This window comes from Fopius arisanus, unplaced genomic scaffold, assembly GCF_000806365.1.
Source record: "Fopius arisanus strain USDA-PBARC FA_bdor unplaced genomic scaffold, ASM80636v1 scaffold00015, whole genome shotgun sequence".
Taxonomy (NCBI): Eukaryota; Metazoa; Arthropoda; class Insecta; order Hymenoptera; family Braconidae; genus Fopius; species Fopius arisanus.
In genome coordinates this window covers 94,183-117,306 of record NW_011887754.1, presented here as the reverse complement: position 1 = coordinate 117,306, position 23,124 = coordinate 94,183, and the positions used below count along the sequence as shown (strand labels likewise).

At 41.0% G+C, this 23,124-nt stretch overlaps 2 protein-coding genes across 3 annotated transcripts; one reads left to right on the top strand and one right to left on the bottom strand.

Moving 5' to 3' along the window:
* The first annotated feature begins 7,974 nt into the window (after window positions 1-7,974).
* On the top strand, window positions 7,975-17,144 carry LOC105263410 (uncharacterized). 2 transcript variants are annotated; one of them, XM_011299617.1, is made up of 3 exons: window positions 7,975-8,492; window positions 14,365-14,696; window positions 14,757-17,144. In XM_011299617.1, the coding sequence occupies exons 2-3, from the start codon at window positions 14,385-14,387 to the stop codon at window positions 15,726-15,728; spliced, it is 1,284 nt and encodes a 427-aa protein (XP_011297919.1). In that variant the 5' UTR covers window positions 7,975-8,492; window positions 14,365-14,384; the 3' UTR covers window positions 15,729-17,144. The 2 variants fall into 2 exon arrangements, with proteins under 2 accessions (XP_011297919.1, XP_011297918.1); XM_011299616.1 differs by having other exon boundaries at window positions 14,365-17,144.
* On the bottom strand, window positions 16,708-23,102 carry calypso (ubiquitin carboxyl-terminal hydrolase calypso). The gene is made up of 7 exons (XM_011299618.1): window positions 23,013-23,102; window positions 22,664-22,858; window positions 21,541-22,584; window positions 19,446-19,550; window positions 18,986-19,302; window positions 18,761-18,909; window positions 16,708-18,675 (listed from the first exon to the last, which is right to left on the bottom strand). Exons 2-7 carry the CDS (start codon window positions 22,719-22,721, stop codon window positions 18,597-18,599), a joined length of 1,752 nt encoding a protein of 583 aa, XP_011297920.1. The 5' UTR covers window positions 22,722-22,858; window positions 23,013-23,102; the 3' UTR covers window positions 16,708-18,596.
* Between the last annotated feature and the right edge of the window lie 22 nt (window positions 23,103-23,124).

The window sequence follows — 23,124 nt, the reverse complement described above, 5'->3', positions numbered from 1 at the left end:
TCAACAAGCCTATCACCCTCATCCATTATCAAACTCCCAAAATCCCATATTCTCTCTCCACGAAAAAAGGCGATTTTTTTAAATACTGGGCTCTTCGGGCCTGATCTAGGATTTTTCGAGAAGCAAGTGACTTTCTTCTAAAATTCAATTTCTCCATCAACTGACGGTTGATTTCATTCGTTGATTTATATTCGTCTTGTAGATGATAAAACAGTCGGGGCTGGGAAAAATATAGAAACAATTTTTTTTTTTACTCTGGGCCCGGTGACCGATTATGATCGATTTAAAATGTGAGCGCCGTTATTTTCATTCTATTGTCTATCTCAGTGGTTTGTGTTCCCCGGGGCTTTGAGTGGACCTTCGGGAACGGTGAAATTAATTGTGACCCATTGTTTTTCGGGTGATGGCTTGGGGAAGGTTATGGGAGGTGTGACGCAAGTGCTGGACGCCCCGGATGGAAGTGCTGGGGTGCCCGACGAACTGCGGACGTGGGAGAGGGCGGATGTTACATATCGGACGACGAAGGAGGACGTTGGGACACAAATAGAATGCAATTGGAGATTTTTCCTTTCTGGAGTTGACGACCTCTCGAAAATATTGAGAAACAGTCAAGAAAAATTCAGTGATGCCCCAAAATAAACTGGAATTATCAATTTCTACCGAAAATATTATCTAAATGAATGAAAATCGTGAACTTTTTATATAAATCTCATAACAATCCGTGAATTTTTAATTCCTTTGAAATGTCCTTCATTGCAGGGAGTGTAATGCATAGAAATATTTTTCTTCCATGTGCAAATGGAAAATGGCAAAAAATAAATGCACAAATGAATGCAAACAGGTACTGACGAAAAAAGAAATCAAAGTCTCAATTTCCTTTTCACTTCTCATCATCCAATTGACGTAAAAATAATCAGAGGATCGCGTTACCGTCATAATCCACGCAACGGAAATTTCGTTAAGTAGCGTAACGCTATAATACCCCCCTCTATTTGCGAGGCCCCAATCTTCGTTGGGTTCATCGTCCACTTTCTCTGGCCCCAATCAACAAGCAAAAATTCCCCTTTTCCCCCCGACAAACTGGAGGTCATCAAAACATCCATAAATGACGGTTATTCACTCGTGAGTGAATTTAAAAAATTGTCATTTTCACCTCGGAAAATTCACTCGGCACTAATTTTTCATTAAAAATAAAATACAAGTGAAATCGATGGCGTCGCAATCGGTGAGACGAGGTAATAATAATGTTTAGGGGTTTAGCTGCACTGTTTTGATAAGGAGACACGCGCATCGGGAAATGCAGAGGTGGAAACCAGGACACATCGTGCTGCACCGTGTCACGATATGTGCACGTAACGCGGTCTTTTTATCGATCTTTTTATTTCTCTTGTGAGAGAGGATGGGAGTGAAAATATGGAATGGAGGATTGGTATAACTGCGTTGTATTATCACGTTTTGGAGCAAGTTGAGGGGAACTGCCAACGCATTATGTGGACCGGCTCCAACGGGTTAACGACACCAGGATGTCCGCGAGATATAAGTCTCGGTATATCGTTATTTTTATTATTTTCAATTTAATTCTGTGATTTAGGAGTCGCTTTAAGCTTCCCTCGTTTTTTCGAATTCAATCGCAATTTCATTTGAATTTTCTAGGGTAAGTCGGAATTCAATTTTAAGTGAAAATTTTTATCCTATTTCTTATTCATCTGAAAAATTTATATAAATAAGAAATGAAAAACGATTTTTAAAAATATGGCGGGTCCAACTCGAAAATGTGAATTTCATGTGATTTCCTTTTTTTAAATGCCCAATTCATTAAATGGTTATAATTAAAAGTGCGTTCAATTCAATCGCAATTTCATTTGAATTTTCTAAGATAAGTCGGAATTCAATTTGAAGTGAAAATTTTTATCCTATTTCTTATTCATCTGAAAAATTTATATAAATAAGAAATAAAAAACGATTTTTAAAAATATGGCGGGTCCAACGCGAAAATGTGAATTTCATGCGATTTCCATTTTTTAAATGCCCAATTCAATTGAAATGGTTGTAATTAAAAGTGCGTATCAGCGTCAATCAGATTGCAGTGTCATCATTTATTCAACTCTGATAACAAGAATGATAACAATTTCCCGTCACTCACGCGTGAATTTCATAATTTATCAACGATCCGATAAAGTCTTAAGGCCGCAATCCTCAATCCTCAAAACCAAACATTCAATTCCAAACAAAGAGGCATCTCGTTTTACCCTCTCCCCATCCAACCGAAATTTTTTTTTCTCGACACCAGGAAGAGAACCCATTGATCCACATTACGCCAATCCTAACGGTGTATCTGTCGCAACGAAAGTACAAAGAGACAGAGGTTTATTTTACAGGAATTTTTTGATTCACCAAGCAGGAAGCATCGAAAAAATCCGCTATCTATTGAATGTCCTGTTACCCCAATACCTTCCCACCCCCATCAATCGATCTCATTGAAAAAAAAAACACTTCCAATCTTACCCCGTGACCCCATTTCTATCCCATTGTACCGCGCATCGAATTTCCAGGTTTTTCATACCGCCTCTTCATTTTCGTATTATTCCCAACCAACGGAAATGCGTTGACCTACATTTCTTTTTTTTTCACCATTTCCCGTCGATCCTAAAACGCACAAAATTGTAAGATTGAAATGAACGACGAGTTCGTATCACGAGATATCTGAAAACGCAATTTTCCAATTTTCTGGCGGAAATGGTGAGAATTGCGAATTCTTCTGAAAATAATGAGCGATCACCGTCGATGGCAATTGAATTATCTCTACCACTTTATCGTTCCTTGACTCCTTGTCCTTCGATAATAATCGTCTCGAGTTATTTTATCACCTCGCAAAAGCTCATCCAACGAGTTTCTCACACCGAGGATAATATTTCGTCCTCCCCTACCGGAATGGGTTAAAAATATGGATTTTTAATTGTGAGGAGGTGACCAGGGGGTGGAGGTGGCGTCATCGCCGCATTGGTTGTGACCTCGAGGGCTTTGGCCCCCACTGCAGTTGCGACCCTGATCAAAGACCCGCGCCATTAACCAAGGTCACTTTTGTTCTCTTCTCTGTTGGGTGTTTTCTCACACACGGCCATTCAGGATGTCATCCTGGCCACTAAACATTCATTTCCAACCGGTCGCGACATTGTATGATTCACATTTCAAAGTCTCTGTGTGGTACAGACTTTTTGCTTCTCGATGGAAGCATTGCAATCATTGAAATTCAAGTTTCGTATTTTTTTCTCTCATATCAACCCATCATGTCCCAAAAAATTTTAAAAATTCAAAAAATTCAAAAATGCAAAAATGCAAAAATGCAGAAATGCAAAAATGCAATTTGTGCATTCATAAAAAATTACTACACCAATTTGAATTCAAATAATGCCCATATTACCCTGCACTCCCCTGCACAGTTTATCCGAAAAAAAAAAAAAATAGATAAAATTAAAAATAAAAAAAAATAGATGGAATTAAAAATAAAAAAAAATATATGAAATCGTGATATTGCTCATTCTAGTTTGATCGCTGAAAAGGAATAGCGACCTGAGAAATGAAAAATGAAAAATGGAAAATGAAAAATGAAAAATGACAGACGATGTGCGGTACTAATGACTCCTCGGCAGACGATCGGACGGCTTTCACCGAGGATTTCCTGTCTCTCCCTCACGTGCACTCGACGTCATCTCCCTGGTATAACACTCCTAGTTGTTACGTACGCCAAATAATTTTTCCCTGATGATTCCTAGCCCCAGCGATTCCCAATCGGTCGTAACAAGCCTTCATTAATCCCCAGCCGGTAATTTCCCACAGCAATATTCACACTAACGATCCAAGATATTCGCAATACATCGGGTACTCCAGTGCATCAAATCCCTCCAGTAATTCCGAATGTTTGACCATTTGGGGGGGTACATTGCGGGAAATGTATTACGCGTCAACGCGAAAGAAAGTCGATGCCCGGTTCATCGACACTCGGGTTATTCCTGCGTGATCCACGTGCAGAAAAAATAAATACATAATAACAAGGAAAAACATACACCGGAAAGCATGAAGAGGAAAAGATTGCCAATGCTTTTGTTTCGACACTCCAGGGAAATTAATTGTCCGAGGGCCTTAGTCACGTACTTCTCGATTATTGTCTTCTCTCATTTTTGTCATCGGCCAACCTTCCATTTTTATCCACAATATTTTATAATTAACTCAAACAAGCATTTCCAAGATAAACAAGTAGTACCTTGTAAATATACATACCGCGCGATTTTTTCTAGATTTTTTTTTGTTGAATTTGTCTCACATTATGTGATATTTATAAAAATGATGAAAAATATGAAATTTAAATGAGATAATCACAGAAAATAGAAGGGGCGTTTTTTTATTCTAGTATTGGAGGAATTAAGAGTATAAATATTCAATTGTTGTTAGATTAACGTTGGTGTGGGAGACGAAAGATAAGAACAATCGGTGGATTGTGTTCGATCTGCGCTGATGTGATGATCTCGTCCCCCGATTTCGTGACTAATCAAGAAAAACAATGACGATATTTCGAGAGGTCTATTTTCATCTGAACTTGACTGAGGTCATCCCCAAGGGCATTGCGATGATCATTTTGACACCTAAACTGTTTGAGCTCATGTGCAAATGGGTCGAATGGGAATAACACATAGTCATGTACACGCACGTAACGGGCGCTTCGTCTTTTTTATCGTACATTTCACCTTTCTACTTTGCAATCAGGCACTTTCATATTGCTTTCACTCGGGCCCCGATGAAAGTACCCGTGGATACCCCAAGTAGGCTCCTGATTTTTTTTTACCCGATGCAGAGGGGATCGAAAAAGTGCAGATCCGGTCACTCTAGACCACTCTCTAGTCGCTTTGTTGGTACATTCAGTTGCAACTTAAATTACATTACCGCGGTTTTTTTTTTTCATTTTAAAAATCAAGCTAAACTTTTCTCAATTCCTCCACGAGAAGAACTGCCTCATAATTATTTGGCTGGTCAAATAATTCTGCATGTTTCGAGGTTTCTAGAGATTTATTGAATATTTATGAGAGGCTTGCGGGGCTTTCTCATGAATTCTATTATTTCGGTTTATCATTGATCTATTGGATAATTGAAGTAATTCATACGTTATGTTTTGCGTGAGTGAATGGATTTCGAGGCAATGGCCAATTTCCCTGTTGTTGTAATTAAGGGGAGTAATTAGGTGGATTGACTGAGCTGGGGTTGGAGGTTTCTGACCCCTGGTGCACTAAGTGTGTTACGACTTTGGTGAAACCTCTGACCAAACATTATTTTTGTTTCACAGTCATGGTCGGGTGTTACGTGGCTGCATCGACAATCCACTTGACTGTTGTTTCATTTTTATCCGGTGTTTGTCTTTCGCGATAAGATGTTAATGATAATGAGAAATGTTTATTCCACGTTGGCAAATGCATTGGGCAATAAAGAGCGCACATTGTTTCCTCGGTGGTCAGTGAACTCTCCCTCTGTCACCCGCTTTGGCAGATTGCGCTGAAGGTCATCAGTACTTCCTTAACTGATTGATTTTTATTTTGTCATTGAAAATTCTATTTGACGATTAATTCCCGCCAGTTAAAAAAAAATACGGATTTCTCTTGAATTTTTTGATTAAAAAAAATTAATTTTACAATCATTTCAATTGAAGTTTACTATTTCGGGGTTTCTACTGATTTTCATGAAATGATTGAATATCAATGTTTACTATTTTTATATTTCAATAATGAAATGTCTTGGAATGTCGGGAAAAATCTTGTAATAGTCAATTTTCCTTGTAATTTAACGGAAATTTCAAGGAAAGGTGTTCAACAGTGCTTCCTCACCGTTGGCATTTGCGTAGTCATTTAATCGGAGGTTAGGGTTAAGGTCTGAAAGATATTCGTGGAAATACCGTGGGACTTCCATATTACACGTCTGCCATTGACTTTACGCGGATTTTTTTTTTAGCCCTGACGCCTCTTGGAGGCAAGACTAAATACCGGTGAAAGTATAATATTCACGCGCGAAGTAATAGTGACGCACAGGTGCGTAATCGAGTACATGCAATCTTTTTTTAATCATTTCGTTGAAGTCTAATTACTTTTATCGTGCGAGTGCGCTCCAACCAATACCAACTAAAATAGACGAATCGAGAATAAATATGCGAGGCCTAAAATGAGACGAGCCTGACGAGACTCATACAGAAATCGATCATAATCTATTGATAGACAATCTCTATCAATTTTTTTGCCAAATAAGTATCTACCCAGGTAAAAAAAAAATTGCAATCGGCAAAAAAAAACAAACAAAAAAAAATTGAAAAAAAAAACAATTTCAATTTTAGGGAAGCTTTTGAAAAATTTTTCAAAAATTTGAATAGGAAATTTTTTTTTATAATTTCGATGGTGTATTTCTGGAAAATATTGAAAAATCAAAAAAATAAGAAAACAACAGCATAATTAAAAATTATAAAAAAAAAATTCAGAAAAGTTTTCGAGAAATATTTTGAAAATTTGGAAAAAATATTCTGATTACAATTTTTTTTTTACCCGGGTACAATTTCATAAATATCAAATACCTAAAATACTCGTTTACATCTCTATGAAATCACTATTTAAATAATGATTTGGTTTTCGAAAATTCAGCCTATATATGATTTATTTATTTATCTGTACCAATCTTGTGGGCGTACATTCCATATGTAATTGTTGACACGACAGGCAACGGTACAGAACCCCATGGCAGCCATGAAAAAAAACACATGGCACTTGAGCCTTCCCTTATCACAAGTTTTCGAAAACCCGAAGAAAGATTCTCAAGGATAATTCTAGTACTATTCTAGCATTGGAGTGTTGTTGTTTTTCCGGAGCATAAATATTTTTTTCAATATTTTGGTGAAACGTTATCTTTTCTTCCCCCGATCCCATCGATTATAATAATCGGTCATTCGAAAACAGATCCTCCAAGCCCCAAAACGATAATGACCATTACATTCCCAGCAAGATCCGCAATGAAACATGCACTTAATCATTACCATGAGTCATACCACCGTCCTCAAACATCGCACCCCGTCCCCATCGTTTCCGTAAAACCCCAACATTCACATTTTCCCTCATCATCTTTATAAATAATCCACCGAAGAGAATGCAAAAATTTTCGTGCGTCAAAGTAATCGACCTCTTTGTTCCCTTCGTCATCGGATGACTTTTTCTTGATGACTCGTCAATGTTACAACCGTGAGATTTAAGTAAAATACGCAAGACCACGCCAACTACTCATTACCTCCTCATTACCCCTCATTACCCCTCATTCCCCCTCATTACTCCTCATTGCCCGCTAGAACCCGTCTCCCTCTCCCAAAATAAAAAACAACTCTCAAATCCATCATAATAAATAAAAAAAAAATCATAATTTCCACATCTCTCCCAACATCTGCAATGCCCCCTGCCTCGACAGAAACATTAAATAATTATCCTCCCCCTCCCAATTACCCAAGTGTCGCGTAATTTGTGGACCGTTCGGTCCCTGGGGGATCGAGCCACTGGGATCGAGAGTGGTGACTATCAAGATCCGTGCCGACTCCCGATGCGTCTCCCCGCTGCACACCATCACCAGGAGCATCAGCAGCAGTACTGGATTTAAAGTGGGGATCCAGATGTGGTGCACACACTGACGCTGAAACAAGAGTGGGGAGTTGCCACAACCCCTCCATTCCCCTTCAGGCTTATCCGTGTCTCGAGTGCCACTACCACCACCACCACCACCACCACCCCATCCTCAACAAATAAAAATACGTCACCCCCCCATCCACCTCCCCCCATCCACCACCCCCCATCCTCACCCTGCGGAGCAAGACGGGGCGCGATGTATTCTCAATTCCACCTCCCACTGCAGCACCGAAACACGTCGGGTACCGCGAAGGCATACACCGGGCACGCGGCACTAACACTCGTTGGCGTCAGCCTTTTAGCATCACACGCGATACGACATTGGGGCCAGAGACTAAACTCATGGAGAGAGACAAGTCCCGCCACTCTATCCCGCATTGAGCTCAGACAAACAGTTCAGTCATAAGCGCGACGTCGTACCGCACGGACGTGTCCAATCCCGCCAAGTTCGAGGGCTTTGGAATTCTTATTTTTTTTTTTTCCCGTTCGTTTTTATTGATTATTATCATTTACAAAGTGCTACGACAAGATTTAAAGTGAAAAGTTCAACGATTTATTAGAGGAGAGTTGGAGTCATCTGGGATTCCAGTTCACTGTTCGACTTGTGACCAAGTTCTTCTCCTGGTTTACTTTTACCGATTACTTGGAGAGGAGATTTTTTTTTTTTTCTTTTTTCTTTGATTCTCTTGTGGATTTACGGATCAGACTATTTTTTTCTCGCTCGCCGACGATAAAAGGGGTTCAAAGTGGATCTCGGTAACGGCGCAACATTGCGCTCGGAGAAAAATTTAACGATTGGTGAGTATTTGTTAACGAGTGTTAGTCTGCTATGGTCATTGTAGCGGGTGATTGATTGGAGTTTTGTGGAGTTGCGGGGTACGTGTGTGATAGCGGTGTTTGGAGGAATAAAAACGTGATAAAGAGGCGCGTTTCCCCTGGCACGTGTCTAACTCAGTCACGACTTTGGACTTTACTATTACAGAATAGAGATTTTGGTCGGTATCTATTCAGGAGTGACATAATCAATTTGTCGTTGGCATGATGAGGCAACGTGATTCTTCATTCTTGGCCTTTTTTTTTCGAGTTTTTCCTCCCGTTCCCCCGGACCCGGTCTTCTCTATTTTTTAACATTGGTGACGCAAGGATCAATGAACTCTGCGGTCACTGGAGCCTGTGGTTTTAACGCTTAAATTCGTCGTGCCCCAATAGGAGGTCGTGAGGGTACCGAGACCTTCGAGGGAACTCACGCTCTTACTACTTGGTGGTTCTTCATTGCGTCATATGAACTCTCGTAACCCGAGTCGATGTGTACGGTTTCATCCCAGGGTTAATTCAGCAATTTCTCGGTATTGGCCATGCAATGTTTCCACCTGACAGTTAATTCAAGTGACCAACAACTGAAAAATTCCACTAAGTCCTTTCATGATTTAAAATAAAATAAATATCTCCCAATCTACGGGATATTCGACTACTTGCATCAGAATCTTTATTATCAAAAAGACAAAGACCTACAAAAAAGGTTATTACAAAAATTTCATCATCTGCCTTGGATTCCGAGATATCCCCGAAAAACTGGGGAGTAGTCAGAACTCACTCGAATCGTTTGAATTTCATGACAGAAATTAGGAAAATTGGTGACGCGTGTCGCCGGGTGGGTAATGAGTAATAATTAGCTCCTTGAGGTACTAAATTTATTTTCGAGGGATGGGAAACGGTTGGATAGAGCATAAAAAAAGTTTAGCAGTCTGAAATGAAAGAGTGAAACACGTGGCTCGCCGTTTCGACGAGAAATGATCAATGTTGACTCTCGGAACCGGCGCGAAGGGCTGATCCCCTCCATTTTAACTCCCCACTTGTCTCGTAAAAGCTTGAGATATCAAAAGTATCGTCCTACCTTCACCTCTCGTCCCTGTGAGACCCATCCACCGCGTATCACCCGCGAAAAGTGTGCCACGGCCCAATTTGCAGAGCTCTCACAGCCTCGAGTGAGAGCAATACGTAATAAAACTTGACGGTCTCGGTTAAAAAAAAAAAAGAAGAAAAACCATTTAACCCGCGTTCTCGGTAAATCAAAATTTATCTAATCAGCAGTGTGAACTAATTGTTCAGCCGACTTATGGGCCCATCAAATTCGCTCGCATGGGTTTTTCAATGTTGATTGTTCTCGCAAAGATTAGGCACGTATTCGCCGTCAATGACTCGTTATTGCGTCATGCTAATCGATGATGTTGCCTTCAGTCGGATTCAGACATCGACCTCGCGAGAATTCCTCGCTAAATACGCGACGGGTAATTCTCCAAGAATATTCCTCGATTTTTCACATGAATTTTATGACGGTTACACAGAAGAAAATGTTCATGAGAAATCACCAGAAGTTACTCGAGTACTAAATTTTTTTTTTTACCAATAAATGTTCTCCGGGGATGATAATGATAATGAGAAATTTTCTAGGAAAACTCCAGAAATTTTTCCAAAGAATTCCCGAGCACTTCCTCCACTCGAATGAGGCAACGCAATTCCTCCGAATCATCAAAACAAACTTCAACACGAATTAAACATCAGATTATTCCCTCTTCCCCTTCCGCATTGAATCCTCATCACGAGGTGTGTGACGCATTTTACGAGAAATTACGTAAGAAAATTAACTAGGGGCGTATCATCGCCACATGAACAAACACCGATTTTCAATTACAACTTGTAATCAGAATAATGTTTAATCGCGTTGTTTCCAATTGACCTCGTCGAAGTATGGGCTATTTTCTATCAACTCTCATCAACTCTCACAAATAGAAAAAACCGGACCCACACTGTCCACTTCCCGCGACCGTTATTATGCAATTGGGACTGAGATAACGGGAATAGAGAAAGAGAGACGATAAACAGAGCGATAAGAAACGTCACAGTGTGATTTGCTCTACTTGAACTAGTGCCTCTCTATTCAATTAAAATATAATATTCTTCAAACACGTATCATACATCAAACGTTCACTGACAGTTAAACCCATTAACACAATGACTATTCACCGAGCGGCTCACCAAACACCGAAGAATTCCCTATAAAAAAAAAATCCATTTCGAGAAATTTCACGATTAAATCGATCGGAATAATGGTCTTATCACCCTCGATTGAATCGTCCAGAAGGTCATAGAATGGTGATTAGGAGTTCAGCCACGCGTCGTTCCGTCTGCATCGCATAAAATAACGATTACCATTGGTTTTTTACTAGCAAAATGACACGCTGTGCATTTAGAGTGCGCCTAAATAATTCAAAATCAGAATAACCAACTCAAGTTATTTTTAATTCATAAAGAAAGAGCGATGGCTCGTGTCAATCCACGTGCTGCAGAAATCATTTCCCCGGTATGTCTGGGACGTTCTAGTACGGACACACAATTTCCCGCGGTGACGTGGATCTTATCATCTGCCCACCGAGTTTTTCCCGGATAAATGAATGATTGGCGAGACAAATAAATACGTAGTTGGAAAAAGTCACTGCGTACTTCGTAGGCGAATAGATTGTTATGTATCTGCATGTGCATGATTGCTTGCAAGCGCCACGTGCGTCCACGGTATTGCGCAATCGTGTGTACCAGAGCACGTGTGTACTCCCGCCTGGTTCACTCGCTCCATTATGTACGCATCCAATTGCAATGTCTCTTACCTCCATTTTTATTTTCATTATCCCCGTCTGCATCTATTTTATCGCAGCGGAAAGAAAAAAAATTCTTCTGCTCAATTAATCACTTTTTATCGGTGCACGTGAAAGAATTGAAACTCTGCATCAAGATTTACCTTCTTTTTTTTAATTGTCATGGAAAATTAAAAAATGTTGGAATTCAATTTGAGAGTATGAAGGCTCCTGAAGATGACAAGTCTTGAAATAAATTTATATTCTTGGTACGTTTATCTTCATGATAATTGAATCTTTTTTAATCGTCCCAATTGTTCCAATTACTCTGGCTATTTTAATCGATGAATGAGGGATTTCAACAATTTGGTTATCAGTGGTGGTTTCCGGCAAACATACCGACCGTTCTAGGAAGAAAATCAAGGCCGGGAAAATACATTGCACGTTGGTCTGACCCCGTCACTCAAATTCACGTCGAGGTTTTCCGTATGCGTCAGCCCTGAGACCATCGATCGAAACCTGCAACTGCTTTTGCCCGCGAATTTTTCCCCAGATATTCCCATTAACTCGCAAAGCCGAGATGAAATTTTCATGAATGACTGTTCCACCGATCAATCAATCGATGAATGAGTGAACAAGAGGAGGTGCGTCACAAATAAATCGATGAGCCGTAATTACACTTAAACATGACTCATTACGGGTTAATCAAACAAGTACGACCTCCTAAACGTGAATATCCATTAAATTCCCAGAATCTCATGCAATTAGAATAAAGTCATCAAAAATCAGCACACGTAACCAGTGGAAACTGTACCAAACCCGAGGCACCAGAGATGACGCGCTAGCTAGTATCATTGGATTCACCCATGACTCACATAATAATTTTCATCATCACGATTTCCAGATAGAGACCTGAAGAAGACATGTGAAGCAGTTGCTAAGTTGCTTAACATTAAAAATTCCTGAAAAGCGAGCAGTCATTGAGAAAATAAGACGCAATGACTCGTTACCGACGTAACGAGAAAATCTCATCAGAACATTTTTTTTAATTAATGAAAATTTAGACGAAATAAATTTTTTATGGTTTACCCTAAGATCATTCGAGACATTAATCGATCGTTAAATGAAAAATTGATAAATCCCATGACACCTTCTCGTTGTCGAAAAAGTCAACTTGTGCAATCAACCCTTGAGCTGTCAAATTGGACTAAGCAATTCAACTACGATGAATGCGATTGGCTAGAGTAATCCGATGCGTCGTCGACCTCGTGCGACTGTTTTCCACTGCATAACCGAGGTCGGGATGGCACGTTTACCCTCGGAAACATGACATAACGCTACCATCGCCATTTCCAGTGGATTCACCTGAGGCATCTCAAATGATTACCCACACACTCTCGTCGACGCCGCGATAATAATTCCTCCACGTTTTACCATGTGATGCACGGTGACATTCACCGTTGAGCTCAGACCTCAGCACTTTTATCCACAATACACATCAGCATACGTGCATTTTCCTGGTGGTTTAATCCACGGTTATCCGCACGTGGTCATCAGCTCAGGGTACGCGTGCGCCGACATACGCCCGTTGTTACGTAAGCCGGTTTTTGGTTCACGTTATACAGACGGTAGTTGTATGTGTGTGGATAATTTCTATCGCATGTTCAACGCTACCTGACACACCACCGATGACGCAACGCAACACCCAATCGTCTAACGATCTCCTTTTATATTCCATATGGAATAAAATTTATTGTTTCATTATACCCAAAAGCACTGGAACAATTGTAATCATTTTAAATCAGCAATCACTGGGTCATCATAACGAGTGACTCTGAGAATTCACCACAGCCTTTGGTCTTCCTCCTCAGGACATTCCACCCTGACGTTGTCGTAGAGATTCCGCAAGGATAATTCAAATGTCATTCTTTCATGTGCGGGAAAATTTTTTTTTAATAAATGTTTTTGAAATTCTAATATAGCGTGACTTATTCCCGTATTTCTGGGAAAATTCCATATGAATATGCGGCATGTCCACGTGTCAGTACTAGAATTTTTCCTAGATGAATAAATTCCTCTGGGTGCAAAGTTTTCCATTCGTTGGTGGAATTTTGCTGGTTTGCGCAGTTAAAACACTTGCGAAAGGCATTCAATGGTTTTCTAATGGAAGGAATAATGAATTAAATCGCGAATTTGTCTCGTTCCCTCCCACACTGTTGACGCAGAATAGACGGGGGCAATGATCGCACTTCCGGTGTTGTGTAGTACGCAAATAAAACACGTGTACATATCAATGCCTGGAGCTTGACTTATCCACTGGTTTTGCCCATGTACCATTGAAATAAAATTGAAATACTCCATCATCTCTCTGCACGTGCACCTCTCCGGTGCTCACGGCTCCTTCAGATCCCCCTCACCTCTGGTTCCCTCCAACTTGGAGTTCCAAGGCGAAGTATTCTTGTGTAATCACATAACTACACGAGAATGCACGTGCTCTATCTCCAGGGATTGTTCACCACGGGTTGCATCAGTCGACCCACATGCACCATAAAAACTCCATTTTCTCTCAATTCTAAATTATTTGTGCGAACTCATTTACACTGATTCGCAAATTCACAGGCAAGAGTCAAGACTTATAATGACTCATCCATCAATGTGTAAAATAAACAAGGTTTAGTGACACACGTTTCCTCGTTCCTGACTCCCATGTCATCAGTTTCACGGCGAGTCCGACCTTCTCGAAAAAGGTTGCACGTACACGAAAATCCTTGATGACTTCCTCAATTACTCGGGCTAAAAAATTCCCTCTGAATTCACACAGAGCCATAATATCAACATCAAAATCTTCAATTCAAATCTCCAATAAATCGATATTTTGAATTTCCATTTGTCTGAAATCCGAAAATATATGAAATACATAATAAAAAATAACAATTAAAAATATTGATTGGTCGAGTTGAATTTCGAGTTGAGATAATGTATGTGCTACATGGTAATCCGATTGATGAATTAATGGGATTGATTTGAATTTATGATTTCAGATGTTCTGAGAAGACAAATTATGGTGGCAGAGTTTATTGCCCGCCAGAGTGGATCGCCCATAAACGGTGAAACCGCCTGTTTGAACGGCACCATGCCAGCGAGTCACACGATGGCCCACCCGGGTCATGGTCCTCATGGTGGTCACGATGGTCACGGTCCCCTACCAATGAGCCACCAGAGCCACCAGGGCCATCACACTCAGCACCAGCCAAGCCAGCAGCAGTTGCAGCACCAGAGCCAGTCACAGGGTCCCCAGCAGTCACAGCCCCACCATCACCATCAGGGTCAAGGCCAACAGCAGGGATCACAGCAGATGCATCACGATTCGCAGGTGACACATCCCGAAAATTACCCCCCAAACTTTGACATAAGGAAGGAACTTTTCTCACAGCGCAAGCAGCGCGAATTTATTCCCGACAACAAGAAGGATGACAGCTACTGGGACAGACGTAGACGCAACAACGAGGCTGCCAAGAGATCGAGGGAGAAGAGGCGTTTCAACGACATGGTACTGGAGCAGAGGGTGATGGAGCTCAGCAAGGAGAATCACATACTGAAGGCCCAGCTCGACGCTATCAGAGACAAATTTGGCATCTGCGGTGATCAAGTGATAAGTGCTGAGCATGTACTGGCAGCCCTTCCATCCGAGCCAACGATGAGTGTCAAGAGGGCCAAATTGCCACCATCAGCAGCCCTCCTCTATGCAAGAACACCGAGTCCAGTTCACACGTCGGTGATACATCAGCCGGTGAGTGGGGCAAGATCACCGAGATCACCAGCCCAATTGTACGTACCAGAGACGAGTGCCTATCCAGAGACTGAGAGCTTCCAGTATCCCTATCCCCATCCTGCAATGCACTTTGATACCACCAGTGCCCTCAATTTGTCGAGGGGCAGACGAGCCCAGTCCCCCTTTGAATTGTCCTCAGGAAGTGGTGACGAGAGTACGCAGATTGTCGCAGCCCAGAGTGCATCAGCTGGCAACTGTCTACCTCACAAACTCAGGCATAAGTCGAGAATTGGTGACAAAGATGCTGCCAGTGCTCTACTGGCTCTTCAGGGTATCAAGCAGGAGCCTGGACCCAGAGCGTCACCACCCTGGGACAATGAGGGCTCCAGCGACGAGAGGGACTCTGGTATTTCACTCGGGGCTGAGTGGAATCCATCGACAAATGTAACAGCTGTTCCTGAGACTGAACGAGAGGTCAAGTCCAGACTTGACAGACTTGCCTCTGAGGTTGCATCATTACAGTCTATTCTTCGTCTTGGTAAAACTGGCGATCCACTTCCTGGACAGATCAATCACCAGGGCAACACAATCAGCATCACAAGCAGCACCGGGGCTGGCTCTGGGCTACAATGAAGCTGATGGATATCCAATGGATTTACTTCTTTAAGTTTATCGTCGTGCCAAGACTCAACCTTGGGGTTTTACTCGATAATGTACCGTTCAATGGCTGTCAAGTCGTGGCGATTGCGCCTTCGTGAGAATAATTTTAGATATAATTATTTCGACGAGCTCTCGAGTGCACTCTCGTTCATTCGTATGTCTAAGGAGCTAGGATTTATTCTTTATTACCTATTGTTTCGATTATACCCTCCATTTCTATCGTGTAGGTACTATTATATTATTGTGTTATTAATGTTTAGAGAAAATTAATCGAGTTTTGCGAGGTGTTGGTGTGACGTATCGCGCAACCGGCTATACACTACCATCAGAATTTTATTCACAGCGAGGGGGTTGATTCAATATTTTCCTATCACTCGCTACAACCAAATTATTGACCTTAGGTTTTTCGCTAAGAACGAGACAAATCTCATTGAGTTATTTTCCCACTTTTTTTTTTTTTTCATTTCTCGTGCGTTTTGTAAATATTTTGATGCCCACAGTGCTAGTTCGATGCATGATTATTCGAAGGTGAAGCCACTTAATGGTTCGAGCGAGTGTAATTGTTTCTTTCTCTATTTTCTTTTTCCTTTTTTTTTGGTAAGGAAAACAAGGCCCGTAATCAACAGAATTTTGTATAAAGTATTAAACGGAGCCCTGTGAGTATATGTAATATTTATATTTGTACACGAGATGAATATCTAATTATTAAGGAAGGAAGACGTCCCTAAGATATCCCCACATATTTGTAAATTGTTCATTGAATTCGGCAGTGAAGAGATAGAAGGAAATAAGTCTACTTGTTCCATAGCCGATTTTTTGCGGAATATTTCTGAAACTGAGGGAAATGTCATTTTTCTCCGATTCTCTCTTCTAGAGCAAAATGAGAACGCGAAAATTTCGCGATCTCTCGTAGATTCAGATATATTTCTCGAAAACTTCGCTATTAGTTCTATCTCTTTTCTACTGAATCATTCAAATCGTTTTCGATATTTCATCGCACATTATTGGAATTACGATTGAATGTCTTTATCGACGATTTTTCGTGGCAGGAAATTGGAAAATTGAGATTTATTTAACATAGAATTCCCCCACGAGAAATCGTCAGCTGTATTATAAAAGAATCAGTAAAACGTACTAAATTAGTCTATAAACGGGAATCGTACATGCGGAATTCTATGGAGAATAGTATACACCAATCTACGTAATATTATTATTAAGAATTCCCAATCCCCACCCCTTAACCCTCCTCTCCTTGCCCTGAGACGAATTATTTATTATAATTAACAAATTGTAAGTAGGAGAGTATCGACGGCTTCTTGTCCATTTTTAAGATAGAATGGAGGGCGCTTTGAATGCGAACATTGTGGTCTTGATGCAGAAAAAAAAAAACTAATGAATTCATTTAAAAACCGAAAGCCCCGATGAGCCCAACACAAGACTGTTTTATTACCGTTTCAGTGTTCTTATCACGAACACAGGATACATTGGTTTTTTTTTATAATGAAAAACGTAGAAGCAGATTCGCACGGAATAAATTTGTAAATGGAGATTGGAAATAGTGTGATGGAGGATATTTATGACGAGAGGACTGGTGAATAAAATTAAACTGCAATGTTTACATGTTCAGCCTTTGAATGAATATTTTTGTAACTGCTCACTCGAGCGTTTAAATCTACGAAACAATCTGTCGAGAATCAATAGTGATGACCAATTTCTATAGAATTGAATGAAAAAAAAAACAAACTAAAAAAAAAACCACCAGTGCCTGGTATCGAACGAGAGAAAAACCCAGAAATTATGTAGTCGCTATCGACAATCTATTCAGATGAAATAGGTGAAATTACTCGAGAACAAACTACCGTTTAATTGTACATTACATAGGCTCTAGTCGCTGGAAAATTTTTGCACTCGACTCCTCTTTATCTGTGCATCCAAACTGTGGGCGTTGTTTTTATTATTGAATTGTCAAAGATTCATCTGTAGCTTTTTACTATTCAAATAAAATATTTGTAAATATCTCTGAGCTGAGCTCTTTTATTTACGGAGAGAGGATTTTTCATTTTGTACATTTGAAATATTGGAGGATATTATTGTGGAGTGTGGTATCTTATCTGACTTCCTGACCACTACATCCCAGTTTGGAAGATTGGGGATGAGTTTTATGGGTGGAGATGTGTGAGTGGCTCTGGAGTAAATGAATGTAGATTGGGACAGGGTTCGGAGTGATGGAAAGATCTGTTAATTCGATTGAATTCGCTCTGACGGAGTTGAGTTTTACGATGCATTCGAAAGTTTATTTCCTCCTCGAGATATGCGTCTAGATGTAAAGACATATCAGCGTGTAGTGTACTTGTATATGAATATTGAAATAAATATTTTCAATGTTTTTGACAGTAAATCGTTACCTCACATTTTATCATTTATTTTTTAATAAAATCCTTACAATTCAGTAGCGAAGACGTAAATTGTGAGATAACAAATCGGCTGATTCCCCAGCGAGCGAGGAATATCTCTGAACCTAAGAAAAATAATTGAATTTTTCTCAGGACTTTTTTTGTAAAGCCAAGTCAGAGCTACGCAGAAGGTCCTCACAACAATTTCGTTATTTCGCTATCACCACTAAATTAATTCGGTGTAATACAAATTATAGGAATTGAGTAAACGCTGAACATTAAATTAATTGATAATTCATTCGTATGGACACTGATCGATAATTGAAATTATCACAATAATAAACCGGATGGTACAGTTGGAAAGTCAAGCAGACCTTGTGTTCTCTATGAGTGCATTGTTCACGACCCGCGTAGAACTGGAGATTAGACTCGACAGAGAATCGAGGACTCACTTTCGTTTCTTGCATTTAGTTCTGCCACGACGACGACGTGAGGCATTAGGTCGGGCGTCGGTTTTTTTTGAAGATCTGGAAATTAATGCATTAATCACAAAATAATCATTCCAACACCCGAATTCATTATTCCTAAATCTATTCCTTTAACCTCTCTTACCTGTGCACTCGATTCACTGTGACAGAAGTGTGTTTTTTTAGCGTTAAATGTTGCTGCACCAATTCTGCCAATTTTCCCTGCTGTGCCAGCATTGACAGAAAGGTGCAAATAAATTCGTCGTAATTATGGGTCCGCCTACAGTCATCAATCTAATTTAAAAAAAACAGACAATGAGGAAAAATTTCTCAGAAATGCTAATTCCATCCGGTCAATAATATTTCTCACTTTATATTTATTCCGCTTGTCATTCTCGTCCTTCAGACAAGTCTCACAAATACTGATTTCGTGCTCAAGGTTCTTCAGCAACGCCAGGAGATCCTTGGGAGCAAAAGTATGTGGCTCAAACAGCTCTGGATATTTTGAGCACAACTTCGAGTCAATTTTCTCAACCTTCTTCTCCTCCGTAACAGTATCTCCATTACTGGTTTTCACCCTGGCATGTGGTATACGAACTTCCCCCGAGAGACAGACCTTCTTATGCAGATGCCCAGAGTCAGACACTAGGCGTTTTCCATTTATGTTGATATTCCCGAGAGAGCGACCTGGAAAAAATTCCAGTCACTGATTTAAAAAAAAAAAATACTTCTGACACAGAAGATTTACGTGATGCAAAAAAAATATTCTCACAATCAATTGAATTCCAGATAAAAAAAATTTCCAGCGAACAACAAAAAAAATCACTTACTCAGACCTGCCTCGTTCTTCTCGTCCCCAGCGACTCGAATAACGACGAATTTTTTAAAGTCCTTAGTCGACGTAGGACTGCTCTGCCCAGAATTCCACCCCCAAGCTGCAAATAAGCCACCGGTTAAAATAGTTCCCTTCGAACAAAATTTCTCTCATAAATTTACTTAACCGATTTGGTTTAAAACGAGGTCGCCGTTCATTTAGCAGAATCGTCGAGTTATCACAAAAATCGAGACCCCTAACTGTTCTCGGGAGGTGTTAATAGTCCCGTGGACTCCTCCAGGAGAAGACTCAGGAGGCCTCAGTATTCACCAAAACACAATGAAGAGCACTTTAACGATTCATCTTCTCACCCTGACACTCGCGGTTGCGTCAAAGTGTCCAGAGGCAAGAAAACCGCACGTAACTGGATGTTCCATTTATTACGAGTGCATCAATCTTCCTGAGGGGGGGTACGTGTGGGCTCCAGCCAAATGTCCAGAGGGACTGGTAAGTACCTCACATCAACCCTTAACTCACGTTTTCCCATAAATTTCGTCTCTTCATTTAATTCAGTAGAGAACAGCTAAAGAGTAACAAATCGACTTGACCTCTACCCATTCTAGAATATCTCTGAATCTAACGGAGATAGCCAAATTTTTTTCAGTAAAATACGAATAATAAAAAAGGTAATTACAGAAAATTTATTGTCTCCTTTAAATTCAAAGCTATTCCTTGAAAACGGACACATTATGCAAATCAACTTGCAATTTAACTTTTTCACTACTGAATTCGTTTCTTGCATTCGCTCCCCAGGTGTTTCAACCTTATATCCGCCTCTGCGTCCTTCCCGGGGATACCTGGACTTGTGTGGAGCCCATCCAAACCGTTTCAAAGCCCCCGAATTCTCCGGAGTTGATTGACGAGACAAAAACGAGTTATCACGAATTGAATCCGAGTTCTATCGAGTCAAATGGCTTCTTCAATTTCGGTAACTTCCCTCCGATCATTCCATTTCCCCTGATAGAAGTTGAAAGCCTCAAAAAGATGAAACATAATATTCAGCCCCCGCTAGAAGCCCCGAATTCCGTAGGAAAGAAGAAAATACAGCGAGTGGATGGAGTCACTCATGTGATTTTCTACAAAAATCCTTTTTCCCCGTCTCCAGTGATCGACATGTCGAAAAACGAATTCATCGTGCAATTTATTCGAAATTACATTTTCAATAGGACCGTAAATTCAAGGAGTGACAGGAATCGGGCGAAGAACTGTTCAACCACGACGGAGAGGAATCCCTCTGGAGATGAGCCAGAAGTCAGTGAAATTCCCCTGAATGGAGTCATTGACGAGGAGAATAATGTAATAGCGATCAGAGGTAACTTGGGTATCAGGGAGTACGTAACACCCGAGAAGTACAAGTCCCTGTCAGCGAAAGTTAAGATCGAAGTACTGGACATTGTCCCCTGCACCAGTGGAATTCGCCTGCCAAATGTCACGAATTGCATGAAGTACTACATGTGCGAACCAAAGACAGCTGAGGTCCATGACTTCACTTGTCCCCAGAACACTGCATTCAATGCCCAGATCAATCTCTGCGATCAGCGCAAGTACAAATCATGCAGAAAAATTACCGAAGGAGTCCAGGTGGAGAAATTAAGTCTCCTGCGAGATAATGAGGGAAATGAGCCGAGGAATAATCCCTGCGAGAAGGCCGGGAAGTACCCAGATAAAAATTCAGAGAGATTCTACCACTTGTGTTACACTGACGAACATTCAGCGACGATAAAATCGGTGAGACTGGCCTGTCCCAATAATTTAATGTTCTGCGAGACGAGGAAGGCATGTTCTTCCAAACGTTTTTGTTATGGTTTTAAGTGAGGACTACAGAGTAGTTCGTTGAGTAATTTTCATACATAAATTAATCCCCAGGATTAATTGTTCTTGATTCGTCTGATTAATCGTATTTATCCAGAATTGTGGTTTTGAAAAAAATTCTTTCTTCTCCCCCAAATGAATGAATAATCAATTAATCTCTAGAAATCGACTGGTATGTTTGAGAATCTCCGATCCGATAATAACCTAAACAATATAAATAAAAATAATATATAACTTACCTTGCGTGGGTGAATTGAATGCAGAGCCAATTTCAGATGAAGTATCAGTACTCGATGAGCTGTGAGCAGGTGAAGTTTGAATCCTAAGAGGAGTGGCGTAATCCAGAGCGCACATGACGACCTTCTCCATGGGGTGTCCCTCATTCTTGGTGTGACCGCCAGTCTCCTCAGCCTCGCCAGGATCAGCCTCGACATTAACCGTAGGAACATTCAACTCCGTTTCTCTGTCCTCATCCTTGACTCTCTTCTCCTTCTCCCCATCCAAATTCTTATCGTTCTCCTGATGACTGAGTTTCACCAGCTGCTGCAGAGCCTCCAGGACGATTTGCCTGTTGGTCTTCAGCATCGTGAGCTTGTGGGAGATGGCGAGTCTCCTGTCAGGGACGACGGCCATCAAGTTGAACCTGATGTCCTGGAGCTGCTCTCCAGTGGAGATCCCCAGGCGATCAGTTATTACTCTCCTGAATTGCTCAGTCCACTCTTCGTGCTCCTTCCAGGGGCCGTGGTCCACTGGATATGGCTTCAGACCATCCAGCTCGAATAATCTTCCACTTATGGGAACGTAACTGACGAAGTGATAGGCTTCACCCGTAAATCTACCTGTTGTCACGGCAGTGCTCTTGTCCTGGCGTCTTTTGGCTTGAGGCATTGCATGAGAATTGTGAGCACAGGCTAGCTCTGGAGTATTTCCGATAGCCCATCCCTTATTTTCAGGACACATTCCCGACGTGTGAAGCTTCAGACGAGATAATGTCGAGCCCAAATGGATGTTCGGACAGTTCAGGAGGACGGACAGTAGAGCGTGCGTTGCACAACTGTTCGGAACGACCTGCTGTGCGAAAAAAATATTGTTGACAATTTCCTCATCCTTGAGGAAGCTCTCGTCCTGCTCCACGACCTTCCGCCTCGACCTCCTCTCTTCGATCCATCGAAAGAGGAAAATAAATCCGTACACTGGGCCCTCGAGAGACTTCTGAAGGTCGTAGATCTCTTCAACCTGGACTCCCTTCACCCCGAAATCCTCCAGGAGCAGAGTAAACAGTCCTGAAACCCGAGAATACCACAACAATGACAAAAACTCGAAAATCAAATCCAGATTATTGGAGATCCTGGATTTTCCTACCTGGATCACTCTCCAGCTCCAACCATCCCTCAGTCAATCTATTAATATCCACCGGCATCCTTAGCCTCACTACATCTCATAATCACACGTCAAATTACTCCAATTTATCGGGAAGACTGTCATCGAACGACGCCATATCCCCACACAATCCCCAAAACATCAATCACATGTTCCATCGCTGGAGAGTGCTGCCCCCTAAAATTAATTATTAAGTGCTGCCATCACGGGATGAAATAAAACACTTCTGAAACTCCGAACTAAAGAGGATTGACTAAAGTAGACTAAAGTAGACTAAAGTGACTAAAATTTCAGTGAATACCAATTTCGTAACGCAGAAAATAACACTCACCCTCTCGACTGATTCCGATGACAGAGGGACTGCTACTGAGGCAGTTACCAAGTCGGCTGACGGGTAGAAATTCCCATTGCGTGTGACACCCTCTCTCTCTTGGGGTGAGGTA

What these genes read in the sequence shown, in the direction of transcription:
- LOC105263410 (XM_011299616.1), top strand. Translation starts at nt 14,385, where the DNA reads ATGGTGGCAGAGTTTATTGCCCGCCAGAGTGGATCGCCCATAAACGGT.
- calypso (XM_011299618.1), bottom strand. Translation starts at nt 22,721, where the DNA reads ATGCCGGTGGATATTAATAGATTGACTGAGGGATGGTTGGAGCTGGAG. An exon ending in GGAGCTGGAGAGTGATCCAG is followed by an intron (nt 22,585 to 22,663) that starts GTAGGAAAATCC and finishes CTCGGGTTTCAG; the next exon opens with GACTGTTTACTCTGCTCCTG. An exon ending in ATTCAATTCACCCACGCAAG is followed by an intron (nt 19,551 to 21,540) that starts GTAAGTTATATA and finishes GCTTATTTGCAG; the next exon opens with CTTGGGGGTGGAATTCTGGG.